This window comes from Takifugu rubripes, chromosome 6 (assembly GCF_901000725.2).
Source record: "Takifugu rubripes chromosome 6, fTakRub1.2, whole genome shotgun sequence".
NCBI lineage: Eukaryota > Metazoa > Chordata > Actinopteri > Tetraodontiformes > Tetraodontidae > Takifugu > Takifugu rubripes.
Genome location: NC_042290.1, coordinates 5,484,821 through 5,512,606, shown reverse-complemented (window position 1 = coordinate 5,512,606; position 27,786 = coordinate 5,484,821). Strand labels below are relative to the sequence as shown.

Sequence of the window (27,786 nt, the reverse complement as noted above, 5' to 3'; positions counted from 1 at the left end):
AAATATCTCTGAAGAAAAAGAAAACACCAAAAACAAACAACACTCTGGGAACTGATTTTTATTCGACCCGAAGATAAATGAACCACAGAGTTGCAAAGTGGTGGAATCTTTAGGAAAAGAGACATTTCCCATCATTCATTACAAAAAAAGGAAAACCCTATATTAAAAAAAGAACTACTGACTTTGAGAAAGGGGGGGGGGGGTCACAGAGGGGAGAAGAGACAATAGAATGTGGAGAAAAGGGGGAAAATGACCGATACTGAAGGATGTGAAGTCTCTGCTTCACCTCTGTCAAGCTTCTCTAGCAGCAGCCCACATTTACAGACTATTTATATTGCACCAGGAAGAGCCCCGAAAGCAAAAGAATCACATTCAAGTTAATGACAGAAGACATACAACGGGTGACATGACCTCAGAGTGATCTATAAAGTGCCCTTTAGGTTCAATGTTGTTAGAAAAGGAGCGAGAGAGAGAGAGAGAGAGAGAGAGAGAGAGAGAGAGAGAGAGAGAGAGAGAGAGAGAAAGAAAAAAAACATTAAAAAGAAGATAAAAATTAAGAAATGTGCTGCTTTATATTCAGTGGCAATCACAGCTTTTCATCCATACATCCACATACAGCTTCATTTTCATGATGTCGATCAGTAATACTTCTGTTAAATGCAGTTCATACATATATTTATATATCAAGAAAGAACTTAAAATGGTGTGTTTAGAACAATTTACAGCATTATGAACAGCAAGAGGCAGGAGAGTATTAGTATAACCATGAAGCAAACAGCGTTGCCAGGCTTCCCTTCTTGACCTGGAGGCCCATTCCTCACCCAGGTTCATCTACCGTGTGGTCGAAGCAAACACAAGTTACAATTTCATGCTGCTTTCATAGCACTACCATAGAAAAAACAGTTTATTCAACACATTTGCTACCACTTTAACAAATGATATGGAGTAATTATTTCAGGGAGTAGCCGGATTTACACATCACACGCCAGATCTTGGGGATTTTTTTCAAAATAGTAAACAACATTGTTCATCAGTACAAATACAGAATTATTTTCCTGCAAGAATTATCAGTTGTTTTTTTAAAAAAAATCTGCCGCGTGTCAAAAGCTAGTAAATAAAGAAAATCTGTTTGATTCTTGAATCTTAACCGTGGCTGGAAAAAAGAAAAGTGGGAAAAAAGTTAAGGACAGTCTACAAAAGGCTGCACTGGCGATTTCTGATCGTGCTGCATACAGGCGAGGCTGTATAGAGGGAGGCGGCCTATTTCCTGACACGTGATTGGCTAGCATTCCTAAGGTATTCTGGTGTTGGTCGAAGGATTTGAGTTGTGATCATAGTGCCTTTTGCAGGTTCAAAGAGATAGTGCACGTAAGAGCCAGATTAAGGCCATGCTGAGACCCTTCCGCTGAAAGGTGCTTGAATACTGGTGCTGTAGCCAACTATACATCAAGGAGCTATTGAAATGCATCAGTGTGTTCCAGCACTGCAGATTTTCACAAAACCAGGGGAGAGAAAGGGCAGATCGGGGAGGAGAGGGGGCAGCTTTCATCATTTCAGCATTCAGTGTTCAGATTCTCCTGTTCTTTACCCCCCAGCACCTTTAGGGAGCGACCTACCCGCACTAAAACGATACAGAGACGTAGGCATATTGGCTCAATAAATTTGCTGTATAGTCTCAAACCACCGTGCTGTGGAGGCGGCTCACTGTTAGGCATTACAGTACAGCAGAACTGCTACAGCAACTCTTTTGATATCCCTGTGGACTTTTTTTAGTTTTGCTCTTGGTGGTGGGTTGGATGCGCTCCAAGATGTTTTAGTCAACCCCCTCGAAGCCTTGCGCGTTTTCCACCGCCATGAGGAGCTTCTCTCTGAGGTCTTCAAATGACTCGTAGGTAGGCAGATCCAAGCGGTTAAAACTGCAGAGGAAGAGAACGACAAGTGGATAAAAGTTAAAAAAGCGTGCACGTGTAAATAAGCGTGACACGTTTAAAGACGATACAAGAAAAATCCTTTAAAAAATCGAATCTTTTTATGTCCAAACACCTCCAACATCAGTGATGTTCCTGTCAGACATCATGTTAACCTGCTTTTCTAAGGCGAGAATTTACTAAATCCTAAAAAATAAAACAGAGTAAACGTGCATGTTTACGTGTGTTTACATACCACGTGTGAGCTCTTGGCAATTTATCTGGCGTTCCCCATTGCTCAATAGTGAAAAGCTGAGGTCCATTAGAACCTGACGAAAAGCACAAAACATTGAATTTTATCCTAAGCAGTTAAATAAAAACTGTATCATAAGATTCTATATTCTATAACTGGTTGCTTCATTCTTTGTGTTCCCTCATGAATATAGAGAACGATCGACATAATGTTACAAACAAGAAACAAGGATACATTAAAATATAAATAAATTATTTCCCCAGGTACCATAAAGTTCAGCAAAACCGTTCATGGGCACACGTGAGGTCCCTGTAACAAACTGGAGGAGTCTGATCCTCTTCTCAGCATCCATCAGCAGGACAACCTGAAAGGACAAAGTTGACGCACGCTGAACATATCTGCGCATTTGCAGAATTTAATAATCATATAACATTCAATGACACCCCACTAAACACGTGGAGCCTGGTGATGACCTGGCAACATCACATCCAGCACAATCTCAAATAGTGTTCAAGTGAACAAGTCAAAGTGTGTGTGTGTGTGTGTGTGTGTGTGTGTGTGTGTGTGTGTGTGTGTGTGTGTGTGTGTGTGTGTGTGTGTGTGTGTGTGCGTGCGTGCGTGTGTGTGTGTTGCCAGTATGTATTTGCTTGTGGGACTGTGCAAGTTTGAGGTAGGACAGATGATAACCAGGGCAGGTATTACTCTCTTTCATCAGAGCAAACAAGCCTGTTCATCCAAACAGACTTTGATCTTCAAAAGCGAGGCCACCAAACCTGTTGCACCAACCGCTACTATCAAATGTCCAGGTTCCATGGCAAAAAGGGTGTGTGTGGCTGCACGTGTTGTTTAGGTTACGTGTATTTAATGGTGCAGATACATCGCAGGCCTACCTTCCAGAACCACTGTATAACAGGGTGGTTGGGGCAGTAGCCGTTTTTGTAAACAGTGTGTTGTCTCCAGTCGTTAACGTCGACGTCACCCAGACCGCACATCAGCAGCTGCCCGGGGAAAGAACCAAATAAGCGTTACCGCTTAATGAAGTTGAAAATGTCTCCAGTGTTAGATGAAGTCATACCTCCAGTTCATTTTCATCAAAGATCTTGATCAGGTCGATGAGGATGAGCTCAGTGAAGCCCTGAGAATCAAACAGAAAGAGACTTTCATAACAACTCAGATGAAACATTAAACAGCAGCACGTTTAAATTAGAGATTGGGCAAAATAAATGCTTTCTGCTGGGTTTCTACTGCCCCCAAGTGGTGGCAATAACTACCTCCAAGAAGGCGTTCATCTGCTTCTGGACCCGATTAACAAACCTCCACTGGATCACCAGGCTGTCAGAGGAAACAGAGATGAATAATGAACGAACAGACTTTAAAATCTATTTTATTACTATTATATAAACGACCAAAGAATGAAAGATTCGACCACGTTCTTACTCTATGTACTCATTTTTGTTCTCATTTGTGACCACCATGTCTGATCCGCTGGGCTTCAGATCAACCTGGTACGTCTGAAATGGAAAATTCCGGTGAAGCAAAGGCCAACGTGCTACTAACGCCTACTCGGTGACGGTATTCTGGATTCTAAGGGAATGGGGATGAGCACCTGTCCAAAGTTGTCCTCATCAATACAAAACCTCAGGTCCAGCTCAGTGGGGTCATTCTCCAGAATCCACTTCAGTGAGTTGTAATATTCACTGTCCTGCAGACATAGCGCACAAGAAGATGAGTAAATGATCACTCCCCTGCTTTGATGAGAGCTTCAGTGTTTCCAGATCTTTTGGTCAGTTTGTAACTGCATGGCTGGGTTCTTACCACAGACTCCATGTCTTTCAGGGAGATCTGTTTTCCCAGCATCATCTTGTAGAAGGGTCGAATGAAAAATCCTAAAGAATGAAAAAAAAACCAACTCAAATCTAGTACATGACAAGCTTGAAAATGTACCCAGAAGAGAATCCAATACTAAGCAGCTTACCATCCAGTAGTTTTCCATGAAACACGGCCATTCCTGCCACGCGCCCAATGAACTTGAAGTAGGAGAGGTGGTCCTCATTACACAGACCAGAGTTGGGGTTGATTTGCAGAGTGTAGTTGTCCCTGTAGTAAGAAAACCAGAGGAAGAACATCAGGCTGTTTAATTAAGCTCAAGATGAGGGTGTGCTGCCAATGATTTCCCACCAGGCCTCAGGTTCACCATCATCGCAGACTCAGTGGGGTTTTAAACATTAAAATGTTCCGATTAGTCAGTTTTTTTCCTGTGCAGCCGTTATTGCAAATGTAATAATGTTGATTATAAATTATATTTTAGGGCATTTATCAGCACAAAGTGCCTCGTGGAACAGAACACTGTGTATACATAAAAAGCAACATTAACAGGTTATATATAGTCCTGTAGTGGTGTTTTTCCACTTTACCATGGTAACAAAACCATAATAATGAGTCACGCAGACACCAGATACAACTGATTATTTAATTTAACTGCTGCAACAGCAACAGCAATGATGTCCGATGCCTGTAATGTGCTGTGAAAAAAGCTGCATTTGAGTGATTACTTTCTGTTAACCTTTAAGCTAGATGGCAGAGGGGGGCGAAGCCTCTTCCGTTTATGGTGCCAAGAAACGGAACAAAGCATAGGTCATTTTAATTTCCTTTAGGCTGAATGTATGTGGGAAACATTTGCTCCAGGATGAGTTTATGAATGAGAGGAAAAGTGAAAGGAAACTTTTAACAATCTCTCAGGGAAAACATGGAAACGCTGCTCCTCACTCAAAACCAAAAACAGGAGGGGAAATTTTCATGTTTGCACACTTATGCTGCTTTGCTAACACAGAACTATCTTTTATTATGAAGTAATAATAATGAATGGTGCTTGTAAACAGCCCTAAAAACCTTGATTTACACATTAACAACATTCGTTTAATGGTATTGCGACCCTCCCGTATTCCTTTTTTATAGAGCTGGCTGTATAAATCTCAGTCACTGCATGTTAATGCAGGGTAGAACAGTCTGTAACTCTCAGCAAGAGCACAAGTAAGCAGCGACTTACGTGGCAGAGTATTCAAATAAGCCGTAGTAAGGGTTGAACATCTCTTTAGACAGGAGGAAGAACCACTCTCGCGCCACACCGCCGTAGTCCAGTCCTTTCTCCGACTCAAACTCAATCCACAGCCGAGCCTTCAGGATGTCGGGCCTCTTCAGCGACATGATTCGCCGGTAAGACTCTTCGAAGATGTTGTTCCTGTGTAGCTTCATTTCAAATCGGTTGGGAATGTCAGCCTAGGATGAATAGAAAGTCCCATGTAATGCAATGGCAGCTGAGGAACATGTAGTTAAGTTCAAGTGTTTATTGCAAAGAAGTGAAATGTTGGCAGCAATTGTTTAACAAGCAATCTAGATATCAATCTTGGTCTGTGAGGAACAAGAATGCAATCAAAGAGCCTTCAGTTTCCTGACATTTAGGTCCAATTTAGCCGTTTCCCCCCACAAAAAATCCCAGAAACCCATTTTAGGGAGAAAGAAATCCTTACTGGTTTCTTCAACTTCTTCCTGAAGTAGTCATATTTCTGCTTGAACTCTCTGGAGTAGGGCACCGCCTGCACAGACAAGTCATGGACATATACGTCAAGAACTTTCCACACAGCGGTCGGACCTGCGACATGAAGAGCGGCACAGCGGTGTGACTGTAGCATGTGTAAACATGTGGCCACGGACATGAATCATTATCTATCTATTAGGTGGCACACAAACTAAAGGACGCGTCGCTGTGCTGAGCGGTGGCGAGAAATTGATTTGTCTCAGCTGTAGAAAGACACTGAAGACACTGTGTGATCGACAGATGTTCAACCTGAAAAGAACATCTGCTGCTTCAGTACAGAAGGCTCGAACCTTACGTCTCAGTACGTTCTGTCTCTCTCCAAGAGTGAAATACTCACAGGTCCTGTGATGGCTGGGCTCTGCAGACGAGGATCCTCCCACTGAGTGTTTCTTGTGTCTGTACAGAAACAGGAATCAGTTCCTTACATGGTGTTTGAATTTGGTTTTGGGGATCTATTTTACTCCTATCTTTCTGGTTCTACAACACACGTCACTGAATAAACAGGCTGCAAGATAGAACTGTCTTACTGTGGTCGATGTAGAATGTGCGCCCATCTGAATGAACCCGTTCTTCCCATCCAGGCTAAAGAAAAAGAAGCAGAGTGAAAAATTGAGAAAAATAATTCTCTCTGTTACACTGCGCCAATAAACAGGCCATGCTCAAATAGTCCTTCAGATCCATCCGAATTTCTCTTTTCCCTTTTTCATTCTTGTGTTTGATTGACCTTGTCTGACTGCTCGTGCCCAAACCCTGAAAAGCCCAATCAAACACATTGACAGAGGAACCAAAAGGATTTTAATTTTTCTATTTGAGTCATGTCTGGATTGTCAGCAAGGCAGGGATACAACCACAACATCCAAAGGTTAACCACTGTTACCAGTCCAAACCAGTACACCACTGATACAATGACCAGACAGTAGAGTCTCATAGGCCTCACACACGTACAGAACACACTCATACAGCACCAGCAGTCAGGCAATTAAGAAAAAATATGTAAAATTAATTGAGAGTAGAGTGGGGACGGGGGGTTAAGTATGCCAATATTGTGCTTATCATAGTTTATTGTTACTGCGTTAGAGGAGAGCCAAGATTGAAACACTAGTAACACATGCAGCTCATAATTCCTTCCTCTTGCACACAATTATAGCTCCTTTTGGACCTCATTATTAACCCTCTACCCACTTTTCCTTCACCACAGCAGCAAATATCAGCTATATTTCCCAAATTCCCAGTCTGTGACTCAAACAATGACACAGGGACACGGACGTGAAGCAGTACAAGGGACCCTGGGAGAATGGTAGATAGCTCTCCAAAATGTCAAATTACTAACAGGAGGGGTGGTGGTGGTGCAGGGAAGGCACAGAGAAAGAGAAAGAAGAGTGGAAATACATGGAGAAAGTAGGGGTGGTAAAGTCCATCCATGCCGGTCATGAGAAAAAGATAGAATCAAAAAAGAGAAGGAAAAAAAAGCGCAAGGCTGTCTGCAGGCATTTGACCAGACCAAACCAGACAGGTAAGTAGGCAGGCAGAGGGAGGAGGTACCAACCAACCTCCTCTAGTAGGTTCTGCCAAACAGACATGGCCAGGTGTTGAAGAAGTAGAGTACATTAGATCCATCAGATCGGAGAAGAAAGAGAAAGAGGGAGAGAAAAGACACACACACGCACGCACACGCACACCACACAAGGCTGTCAGATCAGTGAGCCCGCAAAGCTGCAATAATTCAACAGCTACCAATACTAATGTTTGGACCACATGTCAGGAGGCTGTCTTTGTCACACAGATAATAGAGCAGGTGAGAGACAGACTCTACCTCCTAATTATGGGTTATCACATCCCACAGGCTCTGTTGTCATCTGTAACATTGTTCCCATCCACCGGGATTGAAAAGGTAACATCTGAGAGCAACTGCTCAAGATCAACAACAAACTTCTCTTACTAGTATATACATATAATAGTATACTAGTATATACTGTACATATACTAGTATACTAGTATATACATATATATATATCTTTGACAATTTGCATCTCATGACATTAAACTGTGTAGTGATGCAATGCATAAATGTGCAGAAGGTCTAATTATGACAAGACTTACAGGAAGAGGACCAAGGTCACCCGGCTCCATTGAGTTCTTGTTCCTCATATGGACTGGATATTTTAACCTGGGGTCCTCCTGGTTGTCAAAAGAAGGGACATGATTGCACATTAAGGCTCAAAGGTAGGGGGAGGACATTATTTATGTTCTGAAACTTAAAACATATGCTGAGGAGTACATCTTAAAGAAGATCGGTCTGTACATGTTAAAATAAGATGAACCACCAGATGTCGCCAAAACATTTTGGAAGATCAATGGAAATTTTGGTCTCTGTTGAGTTGGATAATAACAGTAATGTTATTATTTTGCCTCCACTGAGCTCCACCACTTGAACTCAATGGAGCTAAATTTAAAAGAAGATGCACAGATGTTATCAGCGGAAGTGTTGTCTCACCCAGGTGGTTGTTCTGCTGTTGTGATCAATGAAAAAGGGACGTCCGTTGGGGGCTATCCTCATCTCCCAGCCTGGGGGCAGGAAGCTCTGCTCCGGTTTATGCTGAGATTTGGGAGAGCTGTAAGGAGACGGCTGAGGAGACTGTGGGTTGGAGAACGTGTCCTTTACGGCCCTCCGCACCTGGATGTTGTTTGCTCCCTGGAACAAAAAAAAATTAAACCCGGTTTCTTTCCAATTCTGTTTGAAAAAACTAAAAATAAAAGCTGCAACCAAACATGGAAGACTGCAAGGATAAAATATCAAATCACTGAAAACAGAAAAAGAATTTTAAATCACACATGCTGGTAACTAAAATGAACTGTAGTAACTAACATTGCTTTTTTAAACAGTATGTATACGACATCATCACATCTGACATTTTTTTAAAACAATATTGAACAAGATGAACTCGTTCAGGCTAATAACTCTAACATTACATCATTCTTCTTGCAGTAATTATCACTGACTGATCTTACTTTTAACAAGAGAAAACACTGCAATAATTAAACTGCAAACCGCCCACCTCCACTGGAAGATATAATTACATTATTCAGTGACTATTCCCTTCCTTTGATTGCACGCACACGCACAGGCACACACAGATATCCACACGTCTTAATTAAACCTCACCTCCTTCCCCACCAGGCTGGTTCCCTTCGGTATTGCACATGGCTCACAATAAAGTCATTAAATGCAACACAAGGTCAATAACAGACCATTTGGATATTCCACCTAGTGTAGATCTTCATTTACAAAGTTATTTATAGCAACGGAGCATACTTTAAAGTTGGAGCTGAGTGGATTTAATAAACTATAACTGCATTGATAAAACTGAAATGTCAAGCGAGACGTCTATTAAAAATGAGAGCCTGCATTACCTGTTTAAATAAAGGTTCAATAAAAAGCAAAATGTCAGATGTGATATAAATTTAAAAAAAATATTCTAAAACTGACGGCAAATATTTCCTGAACAAGGGTAAGAAAAGCCAAAGAGGGACCTGCAAACAATTGCTTCAGTAGATGCTTCTTAAATAATTGACAGCATTTATGGTTCATAAAGGTAATTTATCCAGCCTTAATCTCTTTACCACCATAACATAATAATGCAATTCATCACTGATAATTGAGGTGGTTTCGGTGATTGATGAGAAAATGGAGCAAATTCCGTAGCATTGGCACAGATTAATTTATAAACCTGCTGAAAGACTAAGATAACTTTACAGGAGAAAACCAAGATTGATGATTAGTAGTTACAGGTGATGAAAATGACCTGTTCACCTTCTAAGGGGAAAAGGTAGCCTTGGAAGATGGGGTGAAAGAAATGGGGAAAGGTAGAAGACTGGAGGAAGAGCGAGGAGTGGGATGGGATGGGTGGCTAGTTCTCACCTCCAAGGGACTGGAAAGGGTGACAGTGGGGGAGCTGAGGCTACGAGGTCGTCGGACTTGGGGCTCATGGAGGTGGTTGTTGGAGGCATTGGAAGAGGAAGAGGGGATGGATGCAGGTACCATTGGCGAAGCTCCGCCTGATGGTGCTGCTGAGGTGCTGGCGCCGTCTTCAGTCAGCTGTCGGTGGGAACAGTACTTTTGAGGTTATAATGGGGGGGGTTCAGATTTTTTTTTCAACTATAGTCTTGGAAGAAGACATAGTGTTGGGAAGAAAAGTTAGATTTCATAGTATCATGCTGGCCTGACGTACCTGCAAGATTGGCCTCGTCCATGTGGTGGTACGGTTGTTGTGGTTGACGTAGTAAGTTCTTCCCTTTGCGTCCTTCCTCTCCTCCCACCCGGGCGGCAAGCCCTGTGTGGTCATGGTGTAACCTGTTGCCGAGGGCGACTGGCATAGTGTGGAGAGAGAAAACAACTCATAAATAGGAAGAGAGGCACAGACATCTATAGTAGTTGATTCCCCACAGAAAGCATCCATGGAGACAAGTGGACCTTGCAGATGGATTAGACACTCATATAGAGTTAATCCAACATTCGAGCACCACGGTGACCCTTGTTTGTTCATAAGTTTATTTATTTAAATTGAAGAATCTATTATTATTTAGGTGGCAAGTATGCCAGCATTTAAAATGAAGGGCGACGTGATTGGGAAGTTGTGCGAGATGGCGCTCACCCAGTGAAAACACGGTATTTGTGTGCTGCCTTCTTGTTTAAGCTGAATAAAGCAAGAAACACAAAACTACTCAGGGGACTTGGCACCATGCTATGGAGTGTATGGGAATAAAGAGGTGTGCTCATGGGGTTTAAACGTTATATAAACTGAGATATTACCATTGACTCCTCACCACCTGAGACTGTTTGAGCTCTTGTTCTTCTGCTCTGGGAGCCCTGCTGGTGGTAGACAACAGGGAAGATGATCTTTAGTTCACAGTGTGTGAATTTTTCCAGTGAGAGTGGAAGAAATGTGGCAGGAGGGACGTGGTCAAGCGTTGGTTCAAGAGGGAGGGAGCAAATGGTGAATTAACAATGAGGGTGAATTTGATTTCAAAGGAGGTGAGGAGTGACAGAAACGGGAGATTCTCTTGATTATGAGCCAGGGCAAGAAACTGTGGTAGCTGGGATTCTTGTGAGGTAAAATGAAGAGGATTTCCAGTGAAGCATAAAAAAGTTTGAGCTTGAAGTAACAAGAAATTGCACAGTTAGTTTCAGAATTACCACCGTCGTTATTGGTATAAATGATCAAATAAAATTAAGATGTAAAAGTTTAGAGGAGCTTAGGAAAAGCAAACCTAATCAGAAAATATCAATTCAATTTTCCTAGAAGCCGAATCTAGAACACGGAGACACGGACAAGATTTGTATTTTGAGCGTTCAATGTAATTGAGTTGATTCCTTAAAGCTGTCAAAGTGTCAAAGTTTAATTCTATAGTTGCTTTCTTACTATTCCTATTGTTATTATGTTTATTATTTTATATATGTAGTTGTTCCCTGATTTCCAGCTACAGTACAAAGTCTTTGAAGAAAAGGATGTCATATACACCCACCTGTACACACCAAAATATAATGAGGAACTGTGTGATTAGAACTAACGTTCCCTGGTACAGGAAACACACAATTTCATCTGATGTCTTTTTAATGAGCCTACTGTACCCCAGCCTACGCAGATTTAACCTTAGATGGAAAATCTGATGTCAGTAACTTCATTCTCAGCTTGACAGGGCCCAGCTCGCTGCTGTGACTCAGCTGTGAGACAAACATCTGACTCAGATCTTGTGACTGATCTTGCTCTGCTGCATCGCCACAAATGATATGATTCAGGAGTTTTGTGGGGAATTTGAGCCAATGGAATGCTGTGCTAAATCTTTTTTTTTTGCTAATGTTCTACTTACAAAAGAGTACAGTCAACATTTTTTTCCCCCCAATAAAAGACATCCAGTATAAAACTCGCTAATGGAAAGGTGTAGAAAAAGGTGGGAAGGAATCAAAATTTGCCAGGTACGAAGAGGTGCAAATTTGACATGCTAGGAGGAGCTTGAGATGTGAATTGAGTAATAGATGTGCTGAGACAAAGAATAAGCAGCTGAAAACACTGCCTTCTTATTTTTTTAGGCAGAAATGTTGGGAGCGACACAAACAGAGGAGATTTAAAATAGAGACAGGAACAGACAAGAAATTGTCCCAATAAACCTACCATAAGGGGAGGAGGCTGGGCCTGATCACTGACACCATCTGTCATACTTGAGGATCGGAGTCTGTTTGACAGCTGGCCCTGGATATTAAAAATGTTGTAGTGAGGTGAATTTGATTTTGACGACTAAACATCAGAGTTGAGACCTCACCAGAGCAGAGCTGGGTCCTGGCAGTTCCCCATTCGTATCAGGTGTGAGTGAAAGCCTCAGATTTAGGTCTTCAGAGAACTCCTGGGTAACAGGTGTATGTGGGTGTTGCGGCGTCAGGACGGAGGATGTACTGGGGAGAGACTGGGCCATGGCCTCATTAGGATCCTCTTCTGTGATCAGCTCCCAGGACTACAGATACATAAATGAGAAACAGCTATGAGACGATAATGATGCTTTCGTGCAATCATGTGTGAATAGTGCATCCCTGTGGCTCGTTGGATTGTGAGGTAAATATTATTTTCTCTCACGTTGTCCAGGTCCCTGGGCTCCATGTGCTCGTTCTCCAAGTCTTCACTGATGTGGCGCCTTGAACGGAAAACGCGGTGTGCTTCTTGATGGATCTGCTGTTGTTGAGTGTCATTCTCCGTCTCAGAGATCACATCCCTGGGGAACAAACATTTAAACAGCTGTTGGGTGGTGAAGTTAGTTTTTTGGGAGTTTTAGATCAGACTAGAGCTTGTTCCAGCATACACGTTAGAAGGCCGTTTCCACTGTGTAGTGCGGTTGTTGTGGTTGACGAAGTAGGTGCGTCCAAGGTTGTCCACCTTCTCCTCCCACCCTGGGGGTAACGGAGGCAGCAGTTGTTGGGGTCGCTGAGAGCCAGAGTCTGCAGATTCTTCCCATCCCTTAAACAGAAAGGTTAATAAAGAAAATGAAGCCTTGATTTAAACTTATAATCAAAGTGGTATGAGCAATACACCACAACTCGGGTTTATTTTGGTCTCAAGAGCTGCTTGCTATTATAATGTAAACAGAAATACAAAATCTAAATCACAACATGAAGTCTATAAAGTATAATTCCACTCAATTTCACTCTGCAAATGGTACAGAGTGAACAGCACTGAAAATGGCATTTTCATATGCTGAACTGGAAAAGTTTCCCCAGAAACTGGCAGCCAAATGATTCCTGGTTTTTGAGAACGCGGAGTGAAAAGTAGACACATTAATTTTCCCCAGTTACAAAGAAAGTCTTTTCTCTCTGCTTGACATTGGCGTTTTCCCATTTCCTTTTATCTCTACACTTAAAACAGTGTTTTCTTGGTACGCTCTAAAAACCAGAGTCTGATTTACCTTTAGGTAATTGTGTATTTATTTATTCCTGGTCCAATCAGCTCTTACAAATCAGCTCTTAGATCACACTGATCTATGACGGTGATCAAATTCTCACCTCGGCTTCCTCCCTCATCTCGCCAGCTTCCTCCTCTTGTCCCCCTTGTTTGGGCAGATAGGCCATCTTCAGACGTAGGTAACCTTTCACCCTGGATTTGTGACTAGAGTGATAACATCATCAAAAATAGGACCCACATGAAAACAGCATGTGAAAACCAGATGTCAGCACACTCAGAGCCATTATTCAGCTAAAATAGAGAAGTGTGAGCTTCATCCACAACACAGGATTTTTTTATTTACCTGACAGTAACAAGAACTGATAGAGTTTATTAAAGCATCAGCTTTATTCTACAAGCTGAGCAAAGCTGTTTAACCTAAAACTGTGTATCACCGGTATCCAGTTTCATCCTTTAGATTTCACACGGTTTAGAAACTGACCTTCTGGGCCGCAGAAGGAAATCTTTAAACGTGTACGGACGCTCCATCGATGGATCCTCTGTCTGCGAATGAAGGGAAAGCATTTGTTAACATTAATCAATCGAGTAAATACACGTTAGAGAGTGTCACAATATCGGACTCATGAGCTAAAACATTACCGGAACCCACTGCACACCCACCTCGGTGCCCTTATGCAAGCGTAAGCTTCTCCTGTTACATATTGGAGAGCAAAGAGATCTTTTGTCATTCAGAGCAATCTCTCACTGCTTTCCCAGTGGTCTGGGTCAAACCAGTCTGAACTGGCTGCACACCATGTACTCGGATTTCTGTCAGTTTCCTTTTCAGAACCTCGATCTTAAATCCAACTTATCAACAAAGATGTAAAATAAACATGAGCGGAGAAGCGTGCCTTGGATACAGTGGTCAATGCATATTCAGCTCATCTGTTTATTGGCCGTCTTAAGAATAAGCCTGATTAAAAAGAAATTCAAATAGGAAACTCATCAATAATGCTACACCTTTAAATTTAGTTTAGAAATTCAGAGCAAAATCCAGTCTGGCAGAACAGCTCCCAACGGAACCGTGCTGACTCATAATGCCGGCCTACTTATTTGGCCCTTAATTCTTGTATAAGTCAAACATAAACGCAAGAATACCCACACAGCATACACTCATTGTTTTGAAACGGTGTCTCAGCAGTCATCGAAGCTCCTGATTAAGAACATGGGAATCTGACGTATCCTCGAATGCATTTTTTTCCCACAAGGAGTGGTCGACTGTAACAACAGGCTACTTGTGTAGCTTGCACTTTCTTACACAATGACAGAGAAACACACACACACACCAAACTCTCCCTGCCTAATCTTCACAGAGGATGCTCAAGCACAACGAAAAGTGAAGATAAGAAACAGCTGAGTATTTAAGGAGCTCACCGGTAAATGACTGAGCGGAACGTCAACTTGACCCAGGAAATCATCTCGTGTCTAGAAAAGAGGGGGGAAAGCAAATTCAGCAGATTAATCTCAGAAGCAGCCGTCCTTGAGCGTGTGAGGATACCAAAAACTTTCCAGGAGGATAAGAAAGGGAAAAGAAACAATTTTGAGGTGAAATGCCAAAAACAGCAGAAGGCCCAGGAGCATTTATATAATAAACAGTGTAAAAAAACATATATTTAAGCATTTTATGGGAAGCCCATCCAGAAATAACTTCTAGATTGAGGGTCTTTAAAAGCAATGTAATTGCGGTTTTGATAGAAGAATGCAAGTCTCAAGTTTTTTACGACCGCAATTGTTTCGTTAATTTGAGGTTTTTCTTTTTTTCTAGAACAGTTTAGGATCTCGCAAATATCCAGTCAGAAAAAATCAGTCTAGGGTTTTATTTCTGGACAAGCCTTTGGAATCATTTTGTAGGAGAAGAACCAATGAACCAGCGAGGAAAAACAACTTCCACTGCCACCAGATTTGATGCCAAGTCGGCTAGACAGAGGGAGAAAACGGACAGAGGTGACAACAGGGGAGCACCGGGATGGGTTTGCGTTTCAGATTTAAGCGGCCTGTTGATGAATCCATCTTTGCCATGATTAATGCAGACTGAGAGGAAAAGTATGTGTGTGTGTGTGTATGTGTGTGTGTGTGTGTGTGAAGGGGGGAGGGCTGGTGAATGATTGGACCACAAAGCAGCAGCCCCAGCAGTCATTACCTGTGTGAGACTGAAAAAGCCATTCTTTGAAGACGCCTGTGTAGGACACAACTGATTTAGAACATGGGTGTTTGTAAAAGTGACGTTTGTAATAAAGCAGGGAAATAAACAATGTGTAATACTCCTGTACAGCTTTCTAATATCAGCTGGGGGAAGCCTTAACGGGCTGGAAAACAGTCAAGAATGAGAATCTCAACAATAAAAATGCAAGTCTCACCATCTCATTAGAAAATCGCTTAAATATTTTCGAAACCAGGAGGATGGAAGACATTTAAGACTGTTACAGCATCACAGGAAAATAAATAACAGTCCAAATTGTTCACAACCATCATCAAGTTGATCCTTGTACAATGATTTGACAAAGGTTTGAAAAATATGCAGCACCATTTTGACCTGTTGTAAACCGTAACTTTACAATTGAACCAACCCAACATGAGTATGGTAACAATCTTTTAGTCCTTCATATATGATAATTACCATAGCTATGCTAGCAGGGGTCTGTTCTGTCGCATTGTCAGGACTAGCATTTATAGCAGTGGCTTTAAGAAGATAAACATAAATGATTGTGAATTTGTGTAACACCTGTCAGTTTAAAGTACCAATGAAAAAACGCCTTCAGCCTATGGGGAAATTAGGTATGCACTTGTATTGCTATGAAAGGGCAGGAACCTCTTTCATCACCATAAAGAAGCAATCCATTCAGTTTGATGTCAGATTATATTATAGATTATATTGCAGTGAGAGGGTCAGAGGGTCAGAAAAGAGCCCGGAGCTGCCTTTCAGGGCCATGTTACAGTCACTGAGAGGGAGGGCAGATGGATGAAACTTTGAATGACACATGCCAGAGAGTAAGAAGCTGGATCCAAATATAATTTGCCAATAAAACACAAAGAGAAAATGTCAGCCAAATCAGGCTTTCCTTTCCTAGTTTTTTTAACTGCCACATAAAAAAACCCCACCCAATTATATTTGTATTCTAACAGCATATTTAAGAAATAAATGGTTTGCTATGCCACATTTGTTTCAAAGCATTACATTAAACTTAAACTTTTAAATCATTTTAAGTTACCGACACTTTCCTGGACAGGGTGTCAACAGACTGCAAGTTCAAGGTGATAAGATTAAGGTGTGAGTTTGAGAGTGATATGAAAGGACTTTGGGCTGGCACCAAAGTGAGAAATTCATCCTACCTACTCAACAGTGTCTCTGCTAAGATAACTGATTACAAGTGTGCTAGCATGTTTCTCTGGACAGATCAGAGCTGGCAGGGAAAAGCACTTCACAACTATAGCAACCCGAAGCCCTCTCACATGCTCGCCAGACAGAGTGCCTCCCGTCCCAATCCATCCACAATGCCGTCTCAGGTAAATATAGAAAACCCAGTGGCCTACAAGAGCTCTTCCTGAATGGCAAATGGGGGGAGGATGGGATGGGGCTGTACGAGGGTATGGCATAGTGGCATAACTGTCTGCAGACAGCCTAGCTGGTGTGCACGCACACTTGCAATCCTATTATGCAGGGCTTTGAAAAGGGGCACTCCAACTCCAGGCAACCATTTGGGGAAGACCTATTATTATATCTAAATGAGGAGTTCCTGTTTGCATGAGAAACGGGATACGCAAAGTAACACAACACCATGTGTAGTTAAAAAGGGGAAGAGAATGTGAGTAAAAATGCACCAGAGTAACACCGAGGGGGGGACAGGGCAAAGTAGTATAGAGGGCTCTTCCAAAAGTTTAGCTACTGAAGTCATCAGGTTGCAATTAAAGCAGATAATTACGGGTTTGAGATGCTTTTGTAAAAAACTGAGATGTAGTTGCATCCAAATATTCAGCCGATAATGGAAAAAAAAGCAAACCACAGTAACATCAAAAGTTAGCAAACTTTAGGGCTAATCAGAGCTTGTTTGAGTTCTTGGGGATAATTTGGCTTAAAACAACAGCTTCTTAATCACCGACGGAGCAGCTGCAAGGCTACAGATCCATAGCAGCCCAGAGCCAAAGAAGACATGCTGCCTGCCTGTTCTTAAAATCAACAAGCACACGAGAAACAGACTAAAGATAGAACAGCCAACTCTCAAAGAGCACTCCAATGCTATTGAGCTCGAGTGTTGTCTTTGTGTTTAACAACGATGTGTGTGGAGAACAAAGAGCCGTTCCTGCTCCCAACTTTCTTACGTGACAGAACTGACCGAATTGTGTAACGTTACAGATGCTTGTGGGTGTGGAGTGAAAGGAAAGCCAGAGTGTGTGACTTAGATTAGGACTCCTGTTTGGGGGCTTTTGACTTCCCAGAATGTCACCACCCTCTTCCTGCACTGTACCGAACTCATAATTTGGGCTTCATACCAATGGTGATAGAAATAATAAAATTATGTCAAAAAGCTAAACACCAATAGCTAGGCCTTTTACAGAGTTCACTTATTTACAGTAGAGAAAGCATTAGATTCATGATTTTTATTCATGATTTAATAAGTTCAGGACACTCTAAACCAAAGACCATGTTCGTGTTTCTTTTACGACCACTCACAGATATCTTAAACTAAAATCACTTGTGTTAATATGTTACCTTGGGATTATTCCTTGTAGGCTCATTGCCCGGGCTCACATCCTGATTACCACCTCTGCCTGGGGTGAAGTATATCTTGAAATGAGGCTGCCTTCTGGAAGTATCCCCGCTGATTTTAAAGGTACAGCCATTAGACATGTTCCTTCCGTCCACTCTCTGGGTCTCTGTATCTTCTTGGTTTTCCTCTTCGGCTTGACTTTCTCCAGCCGTTTCCTGGTGTTGACTTTCTGGCAAAGGCCTCCGGTGAGACAAACTTCTCTCCATTCGGATTCTGGGATAACGCACCGTTCGCCTACCTCTTGAGCTGGTCCCGGCGACATCTGTGCACGCTTCTCGAGATGAGCTGGTTTGCTGCCTACTCTGGTTCTGATCCTGATTCAGATTTGGTTGGAGCTGGAACACCAGTCTCTGTGTTCCACCATTAAAAGCAGAACTCTGGTCCAAACTCGACTGCTCAACAGTCCACCCTGACCCCCCATAGGGGAGGATTCTGACATGCTTGATGTCTGAACCATCAGGATTCCTTTGTATACATATACCAGGATGGCCTATGCTATACACAGTATGGCCATTGGAACCGATACTAAAAACCCTGCGCTTGGGCAGCTCTGGTTCTGTTAAAAAAGTCTGTGAGTTGAACGCATCTGGACTGTAGTATGGCGGCGGTGGATGGCGTGGCACATCTGCTTCAGTCAGTGGTTCAGTATAAGCAGGAGCAGGTCCTGGAGGAGAATAGCAGGGTGGTGGGACATCATCCGCATAGGTGTCCCCATTAGCAGCTCCACTGGCGCGCTGGAGAGAGATGAGCATGGAAGAGCTCTTGGTGGGCCGCGGCTCAGCGTAGGCAGCGAGCTGAGGTATAAACATAGAGGAGCTACGCTTCAGCGAAGGCTCTGATCGTGTACCAAATGGCCTTGGCTGGACATGCTGAACAGCTGGGTCCTGTGAAGTCAACAGTACCGGAGAAGGCTGCATACAAAGCTGCGTGGCCACATCATTGTCTCCCTGCTGCTCCTCCGAGTCTCCTTCCAATATCTCCGGGGCCGTGTTGCTGCGGCCTGAGCCAAAGTACAAACGGAGACGTTGCGCCATTTCAGCTCACGTCCCACAGCTCCTGTTCCCACTCTGGCCGGCTGTTCTGTTTTCCCCTCTGGTTCCCGTCTTGGTCTTTTAAGAGTAGCCCACTTCACTCCTCTGACTGGATGACTGATCCCCTTTTTTTCCCTTCCACTCTCTTTCGTCGCCCACCCTCCCCTCCCCTCAAGCTCTCCCAGAGCCTCTCCACAACATTTCTTCCCACAAACTGGAAAGGAGTCACACCACAAAAACCCGACTGCTACTGCAGTGGGACCGACAATTTAATACTAAACGTGTACAGACAGGCTGGGTAGAGGCTGCAGAGGGAAAGGGTGAGGGGGGGAAAGAAAAAAGAAAGATCCCAGTGTGACAGACTTCCAGGACTACTAAGCACCAGAGACAGACAGCAGAAATAGCCTGAGCCGAGTGACGGCCAGCATTCCTGACATGATTGGAGAAGAGCGGTTGGCGCTCCTGGTTTCCGAGGTGACAGGGGGTTGCTTGTCAGTCATATGACCGCAAATAGCCCCTCTACATTTTCCTGTAGCCCCATGCTGCCCTCAAGTGCCAAATGCCCCCTCCAAACATGTTCTATAGGGACTGTACCTTCTACCCATTTCAGATAATTACAACAACATATTCTTTGGAAACAACAGTAAGAATTGGACTAAAGTAGTTGTCCAATAAAAAGATAAATTAAACACAATAAATCTAGAGAACAAATTGAGTGGTGACTTCTGGCAGCTTGGAAACATTAAAAACAAAAGTGAGTTGTTGCTAAAAATGGACTGAAAAAAAGCAGGAGCGGAGTGAAGAGGAGAAAAACTGAGGGATTACAGCTTTGATAACGCAAACAGCACGGTCATCCCTGCAGAAAGGCATCCAAGTCTTTGAGCAGAATAAACCACGCTGTCTCCCCCGTACAGACAAGCACTTGACTGTCTGGCTTTACAGGCAACTCTATTTGGACACAAAAGCCATCGGAGAAATGCATAAACTGTGATCAGTCTGCATAAAAAAGACTGCAAGTCAGCAAATTGATTCATTAGTGGATCAGCCAGTGAAAGCTATTTCACCTTTAAACAAGAGAGGGAAAGAACGAGAAATTTAAAGTCATCAGCACCAAGAATGGCTAGTTTAGTCTTTGGTGCTGCAACTCCATCCATTTACAATGCAGCAGAGTCCCTATTGTTACCTATTGTGGCACCAGGAGGAAAGGCGATATCGAGTGGAGGAAAGAACTGTGGAGCGGGAAGAAATGGTGGCTTGGCACAAAGTAATACTAGTGATGACACACTGCCTACAGTGTTGGATGGAGTCAATAACTGTGTGTGCGAAGACTTGTGGAGAATGTTCTGTATAAAAGAAACAAAACGCCAATGTGTGGTCCAATGGCAAGAAGCCCAACCTGCCAAGTGACATAACGTGCTTCATCAAACAAAGCTGTGCACTGTGTTGCAGGCCTATTCTTTTTTTTTTTTTCCCACATTCCATTTTAAATGTCAGGCACCCACTTGGTCCTGCTATATTTTGCGGGCGTTGACTTTATAGTCAGTAGACAAGCATAAGCCCCGATCTCTGCTATAGCACGAAATGTTATAGGAATATTTCATTTCTTTGGGAAAAGGATCCATAAATCCAGTGGGTGCAAGAGAACAAACAGGCCCTTTAAGGAAATAACGGCCAGGGGAGGAGAAGCTGCCATGAAATGAATAAAGATCTTGATATAAAAGCAAGGATGTAACGGGGACTCCTTGGTCCAACCTCCCATCCCTTCTACTTCAGATGCATGAGCAGAAGGAAATATCAGCGCTGCTGTTTTGTTACCAGGTTTAGCACCAGTGACAGGGGACACAGAAGGACATCGGCACAGAACCAGGGTTTTAATTATAAATCGAACAGAGATCGTCTTCTCTTGAATAAACCCTCACAGAGTACAGCATGCAGTGTTAAAAAAGGCCCTGCCAAGGCATGCATCTTTTGTCCTCGCACAGTGGTTGTACTGGAACAAAACCAGCAGCCTTTAATGAATGAATGCGCATCTGCAGTCAAGAAAACCTCAAGAAGCAGACTGTTCCTGAAATGTCATGACAATGGACATTGGTTGCACGCATAGTAACTTATTTGTGCTACTTTAATTGCCCCATCTCTTTAACACTGTACAGATAGTTGTCATGGTAACTGAGGGCCTACAAGAGGATTCATTTGACAAGTCGTGGAAGCTAGCGCTCTCCTTCGCAGGGGAAATCTGATAAGTTTGACATAAGAGGAACGTAGCAGTAAACTTTAAAGTAGGGCAATGAAAGAAACAGATAAAACAGGCTGTACACTCCCTCTTTCCTTGAATATGTGGCCCAACATGAAATCGAGCACTTCTGACGAAGAACACTGCTTAAATTCTTTGACTTGTAATCTTTTCATGTGCCAAGTAGTTCACAGTGATGTGATCTTGAAGATATGGAGGTTTAGAAAGACCAATAATAGACTAATATTAATAATAATAATAATACTATGTGGTCATATGCAAGTCATGCAACCTTTGAAATCAGGATATTTTCAAAACGTCTGCAGAGTGTACAACAAATGAGACAGAGCAAACTCATAAAAAGACTAATTTTTCCACCTAGATTTCCATCTATTCAACCTTGCTCCCTTATGTTCTCTGCTAAAATAAAATATGCATGCAAGTCTTACCAATCTGTTTTCATCAAAGACCTCAAACAGTAGCCTGTGATTCTGTGGACACACCTGTGTTGACAAAAAATATAAGATGGGAGTTTTAAAAGGTGTTATTAAATGCTTATACACTATTCAAAGCCAAAGCAGTTGCACATGCATCCATGTAGTTGGAAAATATCTGACTTTGACTTTTACAAACAGTGGAATGTGCTATACTTGTGGGAAATAATGATAACCATGTGGCTACTCTAGTCACACTAATTAATCAGTTACACTGCAATTCATCAACACAATATTCATTTTGAAAAAGTCAATGACAGACAACTGTAATGGGAGAAAGGGAATCTAACAGATAACTAAAAACTCACTCTGAAGAAGAATTCCTCATTCCATTTGGGATTCAGCGTCTAAAACGAAAAGTGGAGATGTAGTTAGACTAATAAAGAGTTAACAGCACAGTGACCGCCATCATTCTTTCCTCAGAAAACAGAACAGATGTATGAAACCGATCCAACTCGTACTGAGAGAACGACAGAAGTGAGAAATAAGGCTCAATTGACGTGCACCAGTGATCTCTTTACGCCACTTTCTCTCGGTGACTGGCATTAGTCCCGAAATAGCAACCAGGAGGATATTCACCCACTTCCAGGACGTGTCAATTCAGCATTCTGGAGCACAGATTTTCTTCTAACTCACACGTGTCACACAGACTGAGAGCTGTGTGGCACATTGCATGAAAATTCCTTTGGTGACTCACATAACATAAACACTAGAATGTCAATGAAGCCTTAATTTACAAGTACCTTTGATTAATAAACATTTTACAGTGGTGAAAAGACAACATCTCTGTAAAAACAGCTGAATTAAAAATAAACCTGCTGGCCTTTAAAAGACGCGGAGCAGACAAGTACAAGTACTTTCAAAATCTCACCAAATAATTAAAAATACCTCAGGAAAAAATATGAATATTTGGCATAACCAAAGGGTCATTTCTATTTATTGATGTTGGTCATTAACCTATATGATTACTTATTTCAGTTACTCCTTTAGCTTTAAAAATAAACTCGCCCCACTTTACGTCCTGCAGAAGAATAGAGCGGCGATGCTTCTTTTTCTGCTCCACATAGCACCGCTTTGTCAGCTATTTTTATCCAATAAAGCAACCATGGCTACTGGCAGCATATGTCTGCCTGTGTGCAATCTTGAGCTGCCCATCTCCAGCTGAGGGCTGGCTTGCAGCTACATGTGGACACCTTTAAAAGCCATGTTATAGGGAATATTTAAAGCAAAGGCAAATATTCCTAAAAAAAGAGACCTAGTAAATAATGTAAATCAGCACAAAAGACATTCAGAATTACACATAGTAGTGACATTTAGTTGACCATTAAAGCTCATGTAGACAGGGACAGAATGGAATTTACCCTAGCAGAAAGTTTATAGCTCCCCCTGCTGAAAAAAAAAACTTCCCTCCCTGGAATTGCCTAATGGGGAGAGGACGGTACCACTTATCAGGAAGTTCCTGTCATTTCTTCAGCTGTGATGTACTGACAGCTGGAGGGAATCTGGTTAATGAGCAACAATTAAGATTAAAAAAAAAAATAGGCAAAGAAAAGCAGCAAACAAAACTGTTTTAGATTACACCTACCTTTTTAATGGTTTTTGTCTGGACTAAAGCGAGCTCTCGATTTTCATCTGCGACATAAAGGGAAAGCTTGACGTATGGATCGCTGAAAAGACAAAAGAACACCAGCAGCAAATCAATGGATCAGTAGAGCAAAGGGATTTTGAAGGCTTGATATAGTTGTCAGTGCAAGAAAAACTAATCTCTCCCAGGTCTGCACCTTATATGACATAATAAAATGTAATTTAGGTTATTCATTTCAAGAGATGAAATCAGCATTAACAGCTCTCAACAGCGGTGTTAAAAATAGAACACAGCATCTTGAGATGAGCGGTGCAAGTAAAAAAAAAAAACAAGTGTACCGGTAACTGCTAACTCTGTTCTGAAATGCCTAAAGTGCTCTTGTTGAGATGGGGTGCCTATCATATTTGCCCCCGAGTAAATTAAATTTGAGGTTCTGTGGCAGCGAGACTTGACATGCAAGATTAAAAATAAGATTTCATTCATATCAAATCACCTATGAGAGTAGTTTGAATCCGATTTACTGTCATCAATTTCAGTGGTTCCTCTGCCAACCGGAAATGATATATCATCACCACCGGTCTAATTCCAGAATGGATGCAGGCAAAATTAGATTGGGCCGTCCGGCTGGAACAGTCTTGTACCGATTTTAGTTGCTGAAAGAGCAAACTAAAATAAGCACATAGGATCTATATTTTATTCTGCAGTATGGGGTACAGACATCACACAAGCAAAGTTGTTGTTTCTTGATGACTAATTAATGTGCAGCTAACCTCCAACAGCCCCTGACAGAGGTAAGAGGAAAACAAAAGCCCTTCTGTACCTAAAGAGCACTGAGGCGCCATCTATTAACAAAAATCCTTCTGGGAGAAACAAGCTAATCCAGGTCAATGCTGAGCGAGGGCCACGGGTTTGCACTGATAGACTGGCCCCCTTAATATGTCACGGATTTTCACAAGTCCCAAGCAAAGCCTACAGATAGACTGCTTCAATTAGTTTGAGGGAAACAGAACTGAAGGAAAGAGGAGGAAATGTGCATTTATATAGACCTGTTAAGAACACATCTGGACCAAAAGGAGCAAGTAAACAATCTTAAAGTATCCTATGAGGTGAAAGACCTCCAAGTCAATATTGTCTCCCATGGATCCAAATCCTGCCTGATTCAGTATTTCTTTATTAAACTATAGATTCTGTCTGAGCCAGGCGGAGCCGCACTGGCTGCAGGGCATCAGGATGCAAACACATGCACTCTGGCATGTGAGCGGCATTCACACAAGGCAAAATATTTCACTGAGGATGTCCGCTTCTCATGCTCAGCATGCAAGCAAAGAAGTAACTGGCAGCAGGAGTGACGAGGATAATGTAGGTTTCCAGTTTAAATTCAATGTTCTGATGTCATGAGTCATAGCATAAAACTGTTAAATTCTAAAGTGCCGATAATATACAAAAATACGAAGGGCAAAAAAACCAAATAATTTTGCCAAGTTATAGGCACCCTAAGCTGCAATTGCAATCTGATTTAAAGCTAGGGCTGTTGCATCTGTTCTAAGGTCCCACAAGCATGTATTATTATGCTTTTAGTCACTGTCCTGACAGAGAGAGAAAAAGAGAAAAAAATTGATTAAAAGTTTGTTGGGTTTGGTTTTTCTGCAAGGTCAGTTGGACATTCTTGCTGTCCCTGTTTTAGCAGATATTTTTTACTGACAAGCACATAAAAAATAGTGACAGCATATCTTTTGACCTGAGGCAGCAGGCTCTAGGCACTAAAGGCTTTATGAGACAGTAGGACTGTGACCCGAGTACACTGCTGCCCTGCGCTTCCATACGAGACCCACACCATCATCTGATTTTTACAAATCATGAAAAAAAGGAAATTTCCAACTGTGTTATTTGGAAACCAGGTTCTTTAATAGAATCAGATGGCATTTCGAAAAGTGTGTTCTCAAAGGTCAGAATGTGACATTTGTTCTGAACCTCATAAATCCTTCCATTTAGCGCATGAACAAAATAATTTGCCTGACTAAGCTGTGAGTGATGGTTACAGTGTGTTATTAATTGACTAAAGTATTGCAAACCTGAATAAACAAAGGTGGATTATTCTTAGAAAGCAGATGTTTCACTTGTCTTTATTGCTGAAAAATATTAAAAACTCAACACTGCTCAGGGATATTACGCAATCTCACACCAGAGTTGGGATCCCAGTGGGTTACATTTGATCACCCACGGTGAAAGAAGGTCAAGGAGTGTAAGATGAAAAAATATATCTCAAGGTTGAACTTTTACTTACACATGTGACTCAGTGTATGCGTGTATAATTATTACTCAAATGTCTTTATCTTGAAAATGTAGTAAGGATCAGATTACAGGCAGGACAGTCCAGGCTTGTGGCTAATCATTAATTATCTCATGAGTTTAAGGTCTTCGTGAAAGGAATGTTGTGAAAGTGGGGGGGATATACCATCATACCAACATAATTCATGAAAATGTAGCATAAATACACTTGTTTTTTAAAAGCTTTGGGGCTTTTTTTTTTAAGTTTTACTTGTGTTGGGCTCTTGCAACCATTTTATAACCCAGTCATAAAAATGGCATTGGTGCAATAACCCGGCACACACTGTAATATCGGTTGGTCCCATCTAAGAAACCTTTGGTGGAAGCACGATCTCCAGTGATGCTCACCTTGCTCCAATGATGTCCTTCTTTGCCAGATCAATTCCTGCAATGACCTTAACCCTCAGTACTCTTGTTTCATGCTGTGAAAGAAACAAGTGGCAGATTAGTTCAAATCACAGGAAGAATAAAGTATAAAGCACAAGCATTTGAGTTAATTTGCGTCCGTTCTCATATGGCAAGGAATGAAGTAAAATCTTTTGCCTGACAGCAACTAAAACTCTTGTGAAAATATGGTGTGTGATTCAAAACACGCGGCAGCAGTGTTAAACAATAACCTATCAACACCTTCTTTAACTCTCTTTAATGACTGACAAAACACAGCCAGGCTGGTAAAGTGAATTAAGTTACCTAATAATACAAAAACAGAGTGCCTAGTCTAGGTTTAGCTCTGACCTTTTGGTATCTCAAATCCTGATATGCAACAGACACAGTATGTCTGGTAGTGAAAATATAAGATGTTTCTTGTGCACTTAATGCAGAATTAAAGGCTTTTGGTGACCTGCAGAAGCAGAGACTCAGCCCACAGTTCTGCCTGCTCATGCAGACCAACAACTGGTCACGCCCATATTCTTCCTCACAGCGTTGAATGAAAATAATGTGTAATAATTATTTTCGGCCAGCCTGCATATCATTCATAACAACCCCAACGGTGCTATTTAGGACAGCATTAGTTACGTCTCTTGGGGCCTTTTTCTGATCTTACAGCTGCTCGGGCAGTAAATTGTTTGGTTTTGTCCAAAACAGCGGCAGCAACGGAGATCTGGTGCTTCGAACTACGTTACTGAAGTGATCTAGTAATGGCATGAGTGAGACAGAGTCGATGCTAAAGTGCAGAGATGATTTTAATCTAGTCAGAATCTCGTTAGATTCTTCCGGTTTAGGGAAAATAGCACTTGTGGCAAGACTAGTAACGGTGTGGACACATTTATTCCAGAACAACTCATAGCTACCCTGCTTGCTCCTCCCGGGGTTGCTGTTAATTGCAATGTTATGGCGAGGGCTCTCTGGTGAATTGCGATTAAACTGAATACCAGCGTTAACCCCATGGAGCCACGGGCAGTAGGGAGGAAATGACAGCTGCCTGAACAATACTATGGAATGTAACCATGGGCTTCGCCGATGTTAGCTGGACTACCTGCTAACAATCGAGTTAGCTTTGGCTGAGTTCCTAGACCAGATGTCGGGTTATACTGCCATCTACACAACAAAGCGGCATCGAGAACATGATTTACCTCGTCTTCTGACAGTCCATATATCGGCTCGTACGTCGCAGCCATAAAGCCTGTGGTCCACACTTTGCACACAAAAACAAGCCAGTTGGCAAAGCTAGCGAGCTAGCCTTGAACAATAAAGTCCCACTTTCCTTTCTCTGCCGTGCGGTGCTCCTGAAATCCGTGGTCAGTTCTTAGCCCGGAAAATTAATCTGGTTCACGGCCCTCTGACGTAATCCTTAACGGCGAGATTCTTCCAGGATACAAATTGTACATTAAAAAATAGAACCGGGTCCAAAATGCTTATACTGAGTGTCCGCTTTTGTCAACTCCAAGATTATCCTCCCAAATCGTTTGACACTTGACTTCCTCCTAACAATTTTAGCCAATCACGAACTGAATAGCTGTGATTGCTGTTAATTTTAGCCAATCAAATATGACATTCACGCCCCGGTGCTCATTAGCATGTGGCGTGGGCGTGGCGTGGGTGTGTCGTACGTTTTCACCTTTCCGGGGTGTGTGAGGGTGAATTGCCAAAGTATAACTAACATTGTTGA

The 27,786-nt window shown here is 42.2% G+C and overlaps 1 protein-coding gene across 7 annotated transcripts; it reads right to left on the bottom strand.

Annotated features, from left to right (window-relative positions):
* Positions 1-42: 42 nt before the first annotated feature.
* Positions 43-27,593, bottom strand: nedd4l (NEDD4 like E3 ubiquitin protein ligase). 7 transcript variants are annotated; one of them, XM_029837517.1, is made up of 33 exons: positions 27,251-27,593; positions 26,025-26,098; positions 23,349-23,430; positions 22,072-22,110; positions 21,719-21,772; positions 15,380-15,415; positions 14,614-14,664; positions 13,682-13,743; positions 13,302-13,404; positions 12,605-12,759; positions 12,382-12,517; positions 12,074-12,262; positions 11,926-12,003; positions 10,566-10,625; positions 9,985-10,122; positions 9,675-9,851; positions 8,250-8,447; positions 7,856-7,933; positions 7,306-7,320; positions 6,283-6,337; positions 6,093-6,151; positions 5,688-5,753; positions 5,207-5,436; positions 4,136-4,257; positions 3,976-4,046; positions 3,767-3,862; positions 3,598-3,671; positions 3,432-3,492; positions 3,236-3,295; positions 3,051-3,158; positions 2,428-2,524; positions 2,164-2,236; positions 43-1,916 (listed from the first exon to the last, which is right to left on the bottom strand). In XM_029837517.1, the coding sequence occupies exons 1-33, from the start codon at positions 27,293-27,295 to the stop codon at positions 1,814-1,816; spliced, it is 3,045 nt and encodes a 1,014-aa protein (XP_029693377.1). In that variant the 5' UTR covers positions 27,296-27,593; the 3' UTR covers positions 43-1,813. The 7 variants fall into 7 exon arrangements, with proteins under 7 accessions (XP_029693377.1, XP_029693378.1, XP_011602880.1 ...); XM_029837518.1 differs by lacking the exon at positions 15,380-15,415; XM_011604578.2 differs by lacking the exons at positions 7,306-7,320; positions 15,380-15,415.
* Between the last annotated feature and the right edge of the window lie 193 nt (positions 27,594-27,786).

What these genes read in the sequence shown, in the direction of transcription:
- nedd4l (XM_029837514.1), bottom strand. Translation starts at nt 19,039, where the DNA reads ATGGCGCAACGTCTCCGTTTGTACTTTGGCTCAGGCCGCAGCAACACG. An exon ending in AGATGAGGGAGGAAGCCGAG is followed by an intron (nt 12,760 to 13,301) that starts GTGAGAATTTGA and finishes TTTCTGTTTAAG; the next exon opens with GGATGGGAAGAATCTGCAGA. An exon ending in CCCTTTCCAGTCCCTTGGAG is followed by an intron (nt 8,448 to 9,674) that starts GTGAGAACTAGC and finishes TTTTTGTTCCAG; the next exon opens with GGAGCAAACAACATCCAGGT.